The 15,749-nt window shown below is 42.2% G+C and overlaps 1 protein-coding gene across 1 annotated transcript in view; it reads left to right on the forward strand.

The window, feature by feature from the left end:
- The window catches only part of terb1 (telomere repeat binding bouquet formation protein 1), a 128,521-nt gene that overhangs the window by 36,224 nt on the left and 76,548 nt on the right, over nucleotides 1–15,749 (forward strand). The window contains exons 11-12 of the mRNA XM_078210448.1: nucleotides 5,958–6,083; nucleotides 14,464–14,627. Coding sequence (XP_078066574.1) covers nucleotides 5,958–6,083; nucleotides 14,464–14,627 — 290 coding nt within the window. The remainder of the gene's footprint in view (nucleotides 1–5,957; nucleotides 6,084–14,463; nucleotides 14,628–15,749) is intronic.

Below are 15,749 nucleotides of genomic sequence, written 5' to 3' on the forward strand. Positions count from 1 at the left end.
TGGTCACGTCCGCATTTTCTCACCATTATTGCTGCCTCAACGATTCCGTCCTTCGTGTAGTCCGTGTAATTGTGGCCATCCCAAGGCTGTCTGTTTTGTCGCCTCTATGTGGGCACCTGTGGCTTGTTTATCCAGCATACAAGATTATAAGTTTGCATAAACAAGTTAAGTGAAATACAGGGGCCTATATAACAATTTATATCGGTAAGGATGAATAGTATATAATGAATATATATGAATCTATTATTATACGATCAGAGAAGGCATACATGTAAGCTCCACAGTGTTCAACAAAGGTACATAATATAAAAGAACACAAAATGGATTCTAGCTGGGTTAGCCACATTCCTGAACACAATTAGCTGGGAAAAGCATGAGCTTATATACAGCAGCAAGGACAGCTGCTTCGCTTATCTATTCTTGGATACACGAAAACAAGTTCTACAGACACGAAAACAAGTTCTACAATGCCTGTTACAAATCTCTAAGTATTACAAAGTTCATTAACCCATTCTCGCCTACAGCTTGGGCCATGTGGCATAACCTGTTAATGGTTAATTGCAGCTTTACAAGCAGTTTCTGTGCTTCTGACCATTGTTCTCTCAATATTCTCCTTTTGAAGTGGACCTGGACAGTGGCAGATGTGAGAGTCTGTTAACAGATCTGTTAGCAAGGCATAATGAGTTTCGATCTCTCTCTTTTATGATAGTCCTGGTTGGGGAGCCAGTTCATCTGCACTTCCTCTGCTTTCATTGATTACAAGGTGTCTGCACAGAGATTCCATTGACTGAGAGGGGAATTATTTTGTGCTTGCAACTCATGTTGGTAGCTTCCAGAACAAAAGGCTAATTCTGTGATCCTACAACGGGTAGCAGCCATCTTTTGGTTCAGTGGAAAGTTAGTGTTTAAATATGGCAAACCTTTTGGATTTTGTGTCACATGGACCCAACACTTTAAAAATAAATTTGTTATGATTGGATCTCTGATTCCCTTGTTAACATTAAAGGAGTCAATTACCCAATGGCTTAATGGATAAATACGTTATTTGCCACCTCCGGTACTATTTGATTTGTTATTGTCACATGTATTAGCATACAGTGAAAAGTATTGTTTCTTGCGCACTATACAGACAAAACATGCCGCTCATAGAGTACAGAGGAGAGAAAGAAGGCAGAGGTGCAGAATGTAATGTTGCAGTTACAAATAGGGTGTAGAGAAAAATCAGCTTAATGAGTGATAGGACCATTCAAAGGTCTGAAAGCAGCAAGGAAGAAGCTGTTCTGAAGTCAGTTGGTACATGTTCTCAGACTTTTGTATTTTTTTCCCGACGGAAGAGGGTGGAAAGAGAGTATGTCCGCGGTGCGTGGGGTCCTTGGTTATACTGGCTGCTTTTTTGAGTTAGCAGGAAGTGTAGACGGAGTCAATGGATGGGAGGCTGGTTTGAGTGATGAACTGGGCTACGTTCACAACCCTTTGTAGTTTCTTGCGGTCTTGGTCAGAAAGGTCATCTGGTGAAGGTTGTGTGTAACTGAGCCAATAAGTTGGTTAACTGAGTTAGTTAGCTGAGTTAAATGATGTCAGCCCAGGAAGCTGCTGGAGTGATTAAGATTATGAGGGGCATGGATAGAGTGGATAGTCAGTAGCTTTTTTCCAGGCTGGAAGAGTCAATTACTAGGGAGCATAGATTTAAGGTGCGAGGGGCAAGGTTTAAAGGAGATGTACGAGGCAAGTTTTTTACACAAAGGGTGGTGGGTGCCTGGCACTCGCTGCCGGGGAGGTATTGGGAGTTGCTACGATAGTGACTTTTAAGGGGTGTCTTGACAAATACATGAATAGGATGGGAATAGAGGGATATGGTTCCCGGAAAAGGTAGGGGGTTTTAGTTCAGTCGGGCAGCATGGTCGGTGCAAGCTTGGAGGGCCGAAGAGCCTGTTCCTGTGCTGTAATTTTTCTTTGTTCTTTTCTTTGCTCTCTTTGAGTGCTCCAGTTGGTCTTCAGGGAAAAATGGAAATGGCAGGAGAAGTTGAGGTGGGAGAATGCCAGATCTTGAATTAGCAATTCAAGAAACTGTTTGTATTTTAAAATAAATAAAAACAAACATGCTAAAAATACTCAACAGGCTTGACAGCATCTGTGGCGAGAGACACAGCTTCAGGCCTGTGAACTTTCATTGGAACCCAGTTCCTGATGCTCCCTGACCTGCTTGAGTATTTCCAACATGTTTTGTTCTTATTTCAGATTTCCAGCATCTACAGTCTGAGGATTCAGGGTAGACCCTTTAAGATGGAGCTGAGGCGACATTTCTTCACCCAAAGAGTGGTGAGCCTGTGCAATTCATTACCTCAGAATGCAGTTGATGCCAAAACATTGAATGTATTCAAGATGCAGCTGGATACAGCACTTGGGCGAATGGGATCAAAGGTTCTGGGGAAAAAGCAGGATTAGGCCTTTGAGTTGGATGATCAGCCATGATTGTGATGAATGACGGAGCAAGCTCGAAGGGCTAAATGGCCTCCTCCTCCTTCTTTCTTGTATGTTCTATGTTTACACTGTTTTGGTACGGCACGGTGGCACAGTGGTTAGCACTGCTGCCTCACAGCTCCAGGGACTTGGGTTCGATTCCTGGCTTGGGTCACTGTCTGTGTGGAGTTTGCACGTTCTCCCCGTGTTTGCGTGGGTTTCCTCCGGGTGCTCCGGTTTCCTCCCACAGTCCAAAGATGTGTGGGTTAGGTTGATTGGACATGTTAAATTAACCCTTAGTGTCCTGGGATGTGGTAGGTTAGAGGGATTAGCAGAGTAACTAAGTGGGGATAGGGCATGGGTGAGATTGTGGTCAGTGCAGACTCGATGGGCCGAATGGCCTCCTGCACAGTAGGGATTCTATGATGGTATTGTGATTTCAACATACTGTTCGCTAGTTTAAAATAATTGGGTTAACATTTTCATTAAAATACCAGATAAGGATGTTGCCAATGACAGGGGAATCCAGAACCAGGCTCACAGTCTGAGGATTTGAGGCAGACCATTTAGGACTGAGATGAGGAGAAATTTCTTCACTTAGAGAGTGATGAGTCTTTGGTATTCTCTACTACACAAAGCAGTTGAGGCCAAAACATGTTTTCAGGAAGGAGTTAGATTATAGCTCTTGCAGCTAAAGGGATCAAAGAATATGGGGGGAATGCGGGAACAGATTACCAAGTTGGATGATCAGCCATGATCAGAATGGATGGCAGAGCAGGCTCAAAGGGCTGAATGGCCTACTCTGCTGTACCTATTTTTTATGTTTCTAAGTGATGACATCCAGTTTTAACCCAATGGTGCAACTGGCTGGTTTTTGAATGAGTTAAAATCTTGTCCATCACTACTTATGCAGCATAATTTCAAAGACTGTATATTTTATTATAGTAATGCTAAAAATCTGTAAATACACTATGGACTGCTGATTCCATTTGCTAGTGAAAAAGATATTACGTAGGACTTAAGTGGAAATGATTAAGGAACTTGGACTATGGTTCATGTTCCCTGCTGTCTGAAATTGATGAATTTCAGTAGTCAAGAAATGCTGCTCACGCACAAAATAAAACTGTGTGACTGTGAGCATATAAATCACTTCTCTGGGAAGAGCAGTGGCTTGTAGATATCACTTCTATAAGGTGAACAATGAGTAATTTTAATTTGGTAAGTTATTTATCCTGCTCCAACTGAGGTAGATTTGAGATCTGCCTCCTTATCCTGCCCGAGATGGGAAGACAATGACAAACCATCATTGACAAAAACCACCAAGAAAATAGCTCAGGATGAAGCATCAGCAGATAAAGAGCTTTTTGGGCTGAAGACACGTGAAATGATGAAAATATCTAACTAGGTCACATTTAGTTTTTTTTTGTTTATATCCAGTTCAATCCAATCAAATTCCAATTCAAAGTCTCGGCAAGTGAGATATTCCCAATCCAAGCTGACAAGACAGGCTCACCACTTCCTGTCTTGGGCTTGATCTACATGATCCAAGTTGATTGAACATAGAACATTACAGCGCAGTACAGGCCTTTTGGCCCTCGATGTTGCGCCGACCAGTGGAACCAATCTAAAGCCCCTCTAATCTACACTATTCCAATATCATCCATATGTTTATCCAATAACCATTTGAATGCTCTTAATGTTGATGAGTCCACTACTGCTGCAGGCAGGGCATTCCACGCCCTTACTACTCTCTGAGTAAAGAACCTACCTCTGACATCTGTCCTATATCTATCACCCCTCAATTTAAAGCTATGTCCCCTCGTGCTAGCCAACACCATCCGAGGAAAAAGGCTCTCACTATCCACCCTATCTAATCCTCTGATCATCTTGTATGCCTCTATTAAGTCACCTCTTAACCTTCTTCTCTCTAACGAAAACAACCTCAAGCCCCTCAGCCTTTCCTCATACGATTTTCCCACCATACCACTGGTAAATCTCCTCTGCACCCTTTCCAACACTTCCACATCTTTCCTATAATACGGCGACCAGAACTGTACGCAATACTCCAAATGCGGCCGCACCAGAGTTTTGTACAGTTGCAGCATGACCTCCTGGCTCCGAAACTCAATCCCTCTACCAATAAAAGCTAACACACTGTACGCCTTCTTAACAACCCTATCAACCTGGGTGCCAACTTTCAGGGATCTATACACATGGACACCCAGATCCCTCTGTTCATCCACACTACCAAGTATCTTACCATTAGCCCAGTACTCTGTATTCCTGTTACTCCTTCCAAAGTGAATCACCTCACACTTTTCCGCAGGCATTGCACCTTTTCCAAGGCTTGATCTCATTTGCATCTTAGTCAAAAGGCCGAGATGCCACTTAAAAAAATTGCTTCAAATAAAGCCTCAGTGTAACCTCATGACTTCAACGAAGTGCAGGATGCCAAAACTACACTTGATCTTAGCCAAAAGGCTGAGAAGTGATTCATAAGATGTAATGTTGACATGTTAATTTCCCTCTAATTTGTGAAGATTTAACTGTAATTAACTCCAAGCTTGTTTGAATTGCATTTACTTCAGGGTTATTTATCAATTTCACAATCAGATCCCACATTTTTCCAGTTAAAACTTAAATTCTTAAAACTAAAAACTATATTCATTTGTGGGACATGGGCACCGTTGGCTGGCCAGCATTTATTGCCCGTCCCTAGTTGCCTGAGGACAGTTGAGAGTCAACCACATTGAATTATGGAATTACAACAACAAATGAAACCATCTTGTGACTGTTAAAGATTTCCAGCATTTTCAAATCTTCTCCGTTTATTCTTTTCTTTTGGTTGTGTGGAAATTATTATGCAATTCTCAAATGCAATGAGGTCAAATGGAGAGGTTGAATGTATTTGTTCTTTGTTTGAGCAACCAAATCTACCTAGTGAGATAAGTTTTAAAAGTGTGTGACTTAGAGTAAAGAGCAGTAATTTGCTTTTAATCAGATTTATGATCACTGCATTGAATCCCATGATTTGTGTAGAGTTAAGTGATCTCAGCTGGGGTGCTAGTTGGAGCATTAGAATTAACATTAATGTCCAAGACTCTTTTTTGAGGTGCCCAAGGCATATTACTACACCAAGCAACAAAATTACTTTGTTGAACCATGGGGTAAAATATAATAATGAAATCGTGGAGCAAGTAAGTTTCTTTATTTGTTGAGATTAAGGAAATGTTTATTTTTTATAACCAAAAGAGAAAATGCTGGAAAATCTCAGCAGGCCTGGCAGCACCTGTAAGGAGAGAAAAGAGCTGACGTTTCGAGTCGAAATGCTGCCAGACCTGCTGAGAGTTTCCAGCATTTTCTCTTTTGGTTTCAGATTCCAGCATCCACAGTCATTTGCTTTTATCTATTTTCTATAATGCTGCTTGACATTTGGCGATTTGTATTTGTCAATAGTTAGTAAACATAAAGGGTAAAACCAAAATGTTTGTTTTCAGAGGCACATCAGTACCAGCTACTGCAGAGCAATGGTCTTCCACTTATGATCCAAATTGTAGCTGAAGCCCAGGATGAGGAGCAAAGGAAAGCAGCCACCTTTGTTCTACAGAGTTGCCAGCCAATCAGTAAGTACATAAAAGCATTCATGTTCTTTTCAACCTTTACTAAAGGCTTTATTTAGATTTGTAGTTTTGGTATTTCACTGGTACAACCAGAAGCCAGTATGTGGTTAACTCTTAGAGAACAATTTCACCAAATATTTTAGGCATTGATGAGGTGGCCAACTTTTGGAGTTTTAAATTCAAACATCAATTAAGCCTGCATTTGGCGCATGATGCCCTCTTGATAAAGGAGTAAAAGGCAACATTTGAACAAAGAGCAGTACAGCACAGGAACAGGCCCTTTGGCCCAACAAGCCTGTGCCAATCATGTTGTCCTATCTAGGCCAACCGCTGTATCCCTCTAATCCCCGCCTGTTCATATGTCTATCCAGATAAGTCATAAATGTCACTAGTGTGTCTGCCTCAGCAACTTCACTTGGCAGTGCACTCCAGGCCCCCACCACCCTCTGTGTAAAAACCTTCCCCCACACATGTCCACTGAACCTTTCCCCAATTACCTTGAACTTATGCCCCCTTGTAATTGTTATTTCTGCCCTGGGAAAAAGTTTCCAACTGTTCACCTTATCTATGCCCTTCATAACTTTATAAACTTCTATCAGGTTGCTCCTCAGCCTCCGTCTTTCCAGGGAGAACAATCCCAGTTTATTCAATCTCTCCGCATAGCTAATACCCTGCATACCAGGCAACATCCTGCTAAACCTTTTCTGTACTCCCTCCAAAGCCTCCATGTCCTTCTGATAGTGTGGCAACCAGAATTGGACACAGTATTCCAAATGTGGCCTAACCAATGTTTTATATAACTGTAACATAATTTGCCAACTTTTATACTTGATGTCCCAGCCGATGAAGACAAGCCTGCCATATGCTTTCTTCACCACCTTTTCCACCTGTGCTGCCACTTTTAAGGATCTGTGGACCTGCACTCCCAGATCTCTCTGTGTGTCTATGCTCCTGATGGTTCTGCCAGTTATTCTCTAGCTCCCACCTGAATTGGATCTACCAAAATGCATCACCGCGCATTTGTCCTGATTAAATTCCATCTGCCATTTCTCCGCCCAATTTTCCAGCCTATCTATATTCTGCTGTATTCTCTGACAATCTTCATCGCTATCTGCAACCCTAGCAGTCTTAGTATCATCCACAAACTTGCTAATAAGACCAGCTACATTTTCTTCCAAGTCATTTATATACATTACAAGCAACAGAAGTCCCAGCACTGATCCTTGCGGAACACTACTAGTTACAGACCTCCATTCAGAAAATCACCCTTTCACTGCTACCCTCTGTCTTCTATGGCCAAGCCAGTTTTGAATCCATCTAGCTAGTTCACCCCTGATCTCGTGAGATTTAACCTTTTGCACCAGCCTGCCATGAGAGACCTTGTCAAATGCTTTACTAATGTCCATATGGACAACATCCATGGCCCTTCCCTCGTCAATCATTTTTGTCACCTCCTCAAAAAGCTCAATCAAATTAGTGATACATGACCTCGTACAAAACCAGGCTGTCTGTCGCTAATAAGACCATTCAGTTCCAAATGTGTATAGATCCTATCCCTAAGAATCTTCTCCAACAATTTCACTATCACTGGGTTATCCTTGCTACCCTTTGGAAATAACGGGACAACATTGGCTATCCTCCAATCCTCTGGGACCTCACCTGTGGCCAACGAGGTAACAAAGATTTCTGTTAGAGGTCCAGCAATTTCCTCTCTTGTCTTCCTCAGTAATCTGGGATAGATGCCATCTGGCCCTGGGGATTTGTCTACCTTAATGCTTTTTAATACACCTAACACTTCCTCACTCGTAATGATGACTTGCTCTAGAGGGTTTACATTCCCCTCTGAGACACCACCAATCAACATGTCCCTCGCCTTTGTGAATACCAATGCAAAGTATTTGGAATGGCCATCCAGAGGCTTGTTGTATAGCTGATTGCCACTTAAACTGTCTACTGGCACTTATTAAAGAAGCTGCATAGCCTTTTTGTGGCTAGTGTTTCAACTAACAGTTATCCTCTCTTGATTAACTGTTTGAGAGCAATCAAGGCATTAATGTTTTTAAGCATTACTTTAGAGGAGACTCACCATTTTTTTTTTGGGCCAGCACTTCTTGCCCATCCCTAGTTGCCCTTGCAGGGACGTTGAGTGTCAACCATATTGCTACAAATACTGAATAAATCAAGATAAAGTAACTCGATACAAACTGAGGATTAATAACACAGATTTTTTGTTACTTTGCATCAATACTAACACAATTAGCACATTTACTGATTGAACTATCAGGAGTAATTGAGTACGGTTGGCCTCAACACCTCCAGTTCAGCGGGAGCTCCTACCTTAAACATTATCTAATGACCTTTTCGGGAATTTGTGTGGATTTCAGAACAGAATGGGATCCTGCACTGCTCTGCAGTTGTATGTTCTGCTTATCCACAATATTGAACTTCAAATATCAGTGAGTACTTGTGTGAGCTGCTAATGAAGTCAGGTTTGGAGCTGTTTGTTGATAATTTGATAGTGTTCTGTTCCATTCATAGCTCCGACAATATTAAAGCAGCTCACTGTCACCTTCCCAATTGTTAATGGTTTGCTGATTATGTGTTAAAGACACACAAGCGATGTGCATTCTTTGATTCAAGGTTTTGATTTCAGCTGAGATGTTGAATTATTAGTTAGGAGACAGATGTTGCATCCTGTGAATAAACCTACTAGCAAGAAAAAGAGCTGTGTTTGGTTTGTACTTCATCTGATCTTGGTCCATTTAATGTACAACCACAGAATGGTTGCCTAAAGGTGAAAATTGGAAACTAAGAACATATTTTGAGACAGAAGATTGTAACTGGAGTTACTTTTGAGAAGAATGGTTGAAACCAAGTGTAAAGTGTCAGCGTATGATTTCTACACCCTGCAATGTTGTCTGAATCTGAACCTTACGATCAATGGAAAGTGGAAAATGAAGTAGATATGTGGACACGGGTTATATCCTTCCCAAAGAAACAGAAGGTTTGGCCTTTGCTTCTTAACAAAAGCAGGATCAAATGCAATGTGTTTTTGGAGCTAGTGGCTCGTCAGTTAGATACTGAGGAACAAAGAACAGTCCAGCAGAGGAACAGGCCCTTCAGCCCAACAAACCTGCGCCATTCACGTTGTCCTATCTAGACCAACTGCCTGTATCCCTCTATTCCCTGCCTGTTAATGTGTGCTTTCAGATAAGTCTTAAATGTCACTAATGTATCTGCCTCAACCACCTCACTTGGCAGTGCATTCCAGGCCCCCACCATCTTCTGTGTAAAAAACTTCTCCCGTAAATCTCGACTGAATCTTTCCCCCCCTTACCTTGAACTTGTGCCCCCTTGTAATTGTCATTTCTGCCTGGGAAAAGGCTTCCAACTGTTCACCTTATCTATGCCCCTCATAATTTTATAAACTTCTATCAGGTCGCCCCTCAGCCTCTGTCTTTCCAGGGAGAACAATCCCAGTTTATTCAATCTCTCCGCATAGCTAATACTCTGCATACCAGGCAACATCCTGCTAAACTTTTTCTGTAATCCCTCCAAAGCCTCCATGTCCTTCTGGTAATGTGGTAACCAGAATTGGACATAGTATTCCACATGTGGCCTAACCAACATTTTATATAACTGTAACATAATTTACCAACTTTTATACTCGATGCCCCAGGGATGAAGGCAAGCCTGCCATATGCTTTCTTCACTCCCATTTCCACCTGTGCTGCCACTTTTAAGGGTCTGTGGACCTGTACTCCCAGATCTCTGTGTGTCTAGGCTCCTCATAGTTCTGCTATTTATTTTATAGTTCCCACCTGAATTGGATCTACTAAAATGCATCACTTCGCATTGGTCCAGCTTAAATTCCATCTGCCATTTCTCCGCCCAATTTTCCAGCCTATCCATATCCTGCTGCATTCTCTGACAGTCATCATCACTATCCGCAACTCCAGCAATCTTAGTATCATCCGCAAACTTGCTAATCAAACCAGCTACGTTTTCTTCCAAGTCATTATATACATTAAAAGTTTGGATATTCTATTAAAATTTATGTATAAAATTTATAAGAAAGATGATCTATTAAAAATGCAGAAAGGGCATGGTAAGACTTTGATAATCTTAGAAAGATAGATGGTTATTTCATCGAAGAATATATCATTGAATTTAACAGACTATGTACAAAATTGCAGAAATTCAACTTGGAAATAGCTGGTTCAGTGTTTGCTTTCAAATTGTTGGATTATGCAAAAGCGTCACGGCCTTAACTGGAGTTCGATTCTCTGAAGGAGACTCTCCGATGCCTGAGGCTTTAAAAAAAATCCTGGGAAAGCAGTTATTTGCCATGGCCTTCAGTTCAAAATAATGAGACTTTCGGCAGTGTCACAAAAGATGGAGGAGTCAATGCTTGTGGCATTTCAAGACTGCACGGATATGGGACGCAGGACTGCATACTTTATTGTAACACAGGAATCACAGACAAAAGAACTGAGGATACAGACATTTTATGGCAGATCTGGCAGATGACAAGTCTGGAATAATAATAATAACAGAGGAATGAACTGCAGGAATGCTTGAGGAATAATTAACAGGTGTCTCAGATGTGATTTGAAATATCATTATGCAGTAAATTGTCCAAAATGGAGCAACAGGGTTTTCGAAGGCAATTCATGACACTGAAGGTTCAGAAAGGTTAAGCTGACAAGATTGATCAGTCTGAGAGAATTGTATTGATCACAAGAAGCTTCAGTTTGGTAATAGTCATTGATTTATTTAAATGTGCTGTGTTGGACAGAGTTGCACATCCACAGTTTGTGGAACGGATTGGTTGAAATGTAACTTGGATTGATGTGGTAGTAGATAAAAGTAAGATCAAGGAATATGGAAATTCTACTTGCTTTAGGTTCAGGGATGACAACACCTATGATTTTCTGGCCGTGTCGTGCCTGGCGCAGATTGCAATAATCCGGGAAAATTATGTGCAGGCCCAAAGACGGGTTTTGCGCCTAGCGCCATATTGGTGCCAAATACTGTGCAATATTCTTTCATGCTGATTAATTATACTGCAATTACCCTATCCCTAACTACGGTGTCTGCCTTCACCCATGCCCTCTCGGTGATCCTAAATCTTCTTAGGCATGGTCCAATGCTACGTCCAAGTGACTCGGCAGAATGCACATCAGAGGTGGAGCCAGTCTGCTGTCTTCCTTACCCCATTGCCTGTGATGCCCTTGTCCAGCGTCCTCTGGAGGGCTGGGACTTGGAGGGACCCGGCCGACTTTCAGATGTCACGGATGTAGTCGTGCCACCCGGTTCAGCTCACTGTTCTTGAAATGCACCGGTGTCTGGAAGGCAGAGTTCGGAAGGCCTCAGGAAGGCCTCCAGAGCTTCCTTCTCTCTCGGGGCACTCGTGGGCCCCTGGGACATTCCATGGGATGGAGGGGCAGCTGGAGTGAGCGCCAGAAACCTCTGTGTCACCTGGAGGTGCCAGTCCTGGAGGCTCAACATTGCACCAATGTTGGTGTGAGAGCCCTCAGCCATGGCCCTCTATATCTGGAGCATGTTCCTGAAGCCCTCAGCCGTGGTCCTCAGGGACTTGGCCATGCCTTGGACACTGCTGCCCATGGCTACAAATTCTTGCCCCAGGCTTTCCATTACGGTTGCCACCCCTGCAGTGTTGGCCTGGGTGCCACACAATGCCGGCGTCGTCTCCTGTGCCTGAAGGCTGTGGGACTCCTCCATGCAGCCTTGCAGTTGCCAGAATGTTGCTGACACCCCGTCCTGCAGTTCCTAGCTCTGCCTCTGCATCTCCAGGACTTTGGGAGAACTTTTTCAGCGGCTCAGCATCTGGCTGGGGCCCCCATCTGCCTGATCTCTTGGACATTCCTGCCTCTACCTGATGTGAATCAACAGCTGTGTGGTGCTCACCAAATGGTGACCCTAAAGCCTGTCTGTTAATTCCGTCCACCGAGGTGTGTCCCTGCACTGATGGATGTTACGCGTGATGCCTATGACGCTTGGTCGTACTTTCCTCAGAGTTTTCCACTGAAGTGTTGGCAGGAGACGCGCTGATTCCTGATGGCCTGGCCTCATCAGGATAGGATGTACGAATGGGGCTATTTTACACAGAGGACCACTGTCAGAAGTTGGTCGTTGGGTAACATGCAGTAGAAGGGTTCAATGAATGGAGGGATGTGACCATTGTGGGTAAGCACCTAGCAAATTCAAACATTGGCTAAATGTTCAAGATGATGGACAAGAGGTAAGATCCATAGACTGGCAAAATGAGGTAAAACTGTGGAGAGCTAGAAAACGTAGTGAGAGTTCCCATAATGAATCTGGAAGTGACTTGTGCCTTAGGAAATGATCATGAATTGGCAATAGAATCTCTGTTTATGGAAGGGAGAGGTTACATAGCAATAGTCCAGAAAGAGATAAGAGGGTTGCTAAGGTTTGTAGTTTGACGAAAACAGGGAATGGAAATTTCCAGCCACAGAAAAGGTTGGAGAATTCTGGCCTTACAATCTAAAGTGAGACTAGTGGCTCAAAGAGAGACTTGGTGATCAAGATGTTGGAGTAGGAAGAAAAAGTAATCAATATAATTTTCTTGGCTCTTTTAGTGAAACGTGAGAATGTAGGTTGATCATTATCTAGCCACATTTTTTGCAGGGTAAAAATTTCAAGAGAAATGTTTTTGAAACCAGCTAAAGAAGTGAATAATGTAGAAAGGAAACTGGAAATTTCAAAAAATGTGTTGAGAAAAAATGGTACTCCTCAGTTAAGTCTGCCTTGCTGAGAGTAAGTTGTCTTCAGCTGAAAGCAGAAATGTTCTACTGATATAAGAACATAAGAACTAGGAGCAGGAGTAGGCCATCTGGCCCCTCGAGCCTGCTCCGCCATTCAGTAAGATCATGGCTGATCTTTTCGTGGTCTCAGCTCCACTTACCCACCCGCTCACCATAACCCTTAATTCCTTTACTGTTCAAAAATTTATATATCCTTGCCTTAAAAACATTCAATGAGGTAGCCTCAACTGCTTTACTGGGCAGGGAATTCCACAGATTCACAAACCCTTTGGATGAAGAAGTTCCTCCTCAACTCAGTCCTAAATCTGCTTCCCCTTATTTTGAAGCCATGCTCCCTAGTTCTAGTTTCACCCGCCAGTGGAAACAATTTCCCTGCTTCTATCTTATCTATTCCCTTCATAATCTTATTTGTTTCTGTAAGATTTCTCCTCATTCTTCTGAATTCCAAGAGTATACCCCCAGTCTACTCAGTCTCTCCTCATAAGCCAACCCTCTCAACTACGGAATGAACCTAGTGAATCTCCTCTGCACCTCCTCCAGTGCCAGTATATCCTTTCTCAAGTAAGGAGACCAAAACTGTACACAGTACTCCAGGTGTGGCCTCACCAGCACCTTATACAGCTGCAACATAACCTCGCTGTTTTTAAACTCCATCCCTCTGGCAATAAAGGACAAAATTCCATTTGTCTTCTTAATTACCTGCTGCACCTGCAAACCAACTCCTTGTGATTCTTGCACAAGGACACCCCGGTCCTTCAGCGCAGCAACACGCTGCAATTTTTTACCATTTAAATAATAGTCCATTTTGCAGCCATAAGAAAAACTAAATAATAGTCCAATTTCTATCACAAAGAGAAACTCACAGGCATATTTATGATGCATGTCGATTTTCTACGGGGTGTTCTGTGGAATTTGAACAATTTTTGGTTTTGGTAAAAGGGGAATTTAAGATTGGAAATCAGGTTTCAAGGAGTCTTTCTATAGGGTTAGATATTAGTGGAACAGGTCGGGAGTAACCTTGAATCAACAATCATACCTAGAAAGTGTTAATCATATTCCGACAAATTAGATCAGGTCTTCACGGAAAGATAATCCAGCATCCAAAGAGGGTTAAGAAGCTTGTTTGGAGAGTTAAACTGGCTGTACGCTCAGACAAGACCTGATACCAGTTACAATGTTTTGGAACTTAGTACCATGATTAAACATGTTACAGTTGAGGAGGCTCTGAGGACAAATAAAATATTTAAGTAATTAGATTCAGAAAAATGCATTCGTACACAATACTGAGAGATCAAGGCACATGCGCAATAGCATACGTTGCAGTCAGTAGCCGGCTTCCCAGCAAGAATAGACTCCATCCACTCCCTCTACTGGCGTGAATCACACTTTGCCTCATTTTCTTCTCTAAGTGGCATAAGATTGAGTCTGAGAGCTCCCCCAAAAAATGGGTGCGATTCTCTCCCATTTTACTGCTCATTTGGCACTTAGAATTGTTTTGGTAAAATCGCCCCCGATATCTTTATATTTAGGGTTTATTATGCTTGCCTTTATACCTGCTGTTGTCTCTTTCCAAGCTGAGAAACTATCGAATAGTCTGGTGGAGGATGTTCAACCAAGACGAGACACGTTTACTACATCTGACATTCCTAATCAAAAGGACAACAGCCTGAACAATTTCTGGAAATTTGCAGAACAATTTTTAAATAGGATAAAAGCATTAGAAAAACAGCAAGAACAGGTTAACTGTTTAAGTTCTCCTTCCTATAATTACTTTTTTCTTTTCTAAAAAATAATAACTTGCATTTATATAGAGTATCCTTAGTGCAATAAAACACCTCAAGACACTTCAAGGAGCTTTATCAGCCAAAATTTGACACTGAGCCATAAAAGACACTTTTAGGTCAGTTTAAAATTAAAAGGTTGTTTAAAATTTGTAAGGAGTGTCTTAAAAGAGTTTAAGACGCAGATCGGTTTGGCAAGGGTTTGGTAATTCTAAAACTTAGGGCCTAGGCAGCTGAAGGTATGGCCGCCAATGGTGGGGCTGAGGATATCTGCAGTAGAGTATGAGGGTGCAGAATTGGAGGAGCACAGAGTTCACAGAGGACTATAGGACAAAAGGAGGTTACACAAATTTGGAGGGTGTGAGACATGGAGGAATTTGAACACAATATTGAGAATTTCAAATTCAAGTCATTGGTGGGCCATAAGTTGACGAGCACAGGGGGGGTGGGGTGAATGGGACTCTGTGCAAGTTAGGACATGAGCAGCAGAGCTTTGGATAAGCTCAGGTTTAGGAAGAGTGGAAGATAGGGAGGCTGGTCAATAAAGCCTTGGAATATTCAAGCCTGGAAAATCATGGATGAATGTTTCAGCAGCATGGACAGAGAAAGATGATGAACTGCAGATTCTGTTTGGTGCAGTGGATCAGTACATGAATCTTTCATCTCTGGAGATTGGATTCAATCCCAGTCTGTCTAAAGTGATGGGAGGATATTACTTTTTTTTTACTTTTTGAAACTGACAGCATGAGAGAGATGAACATGTCATTAACTCTAAATGCCTGCCTTTTTAACTAGAGTTAATTTGTGATTTCATAGCATTAGGCTTAGTCAGTGAAGGATTATGCAAAGTCTTTAAGAGATATTCAAAAAGTATATTTGAGCCTTTCCCCAGTTACTGTCATTTCTTTATTTTTCCCCTCTCTCCCAGAGACCCATGACCACTCATGTTGAGAAAGTGTGAAGTGATATTTCTCTGAAAGTTCCTGTGTTGCTATGAACTTGCCACTTGGAGGCAATCTGGGATAATTCTTAGGGTTTATCCGCCTTCCTCGCTGTAGGTATCTAGCTTTTGCTCCATA

Source organism: Mustelus asterias, chromosome 4, assembly GCF_964213995.1.
Source record: "Mustelus asterias chromosome 4, sMusAst1.hap1.1, whole genome shotgun sequence".
Classification (NCBI taxonomy): domain Eukaryota; kingdom Metazoa; phylum Chordata; class Chondrichthyes; order Carcharhiniformes; family Triakidae; genus Mustelus; species Mustelus asterias.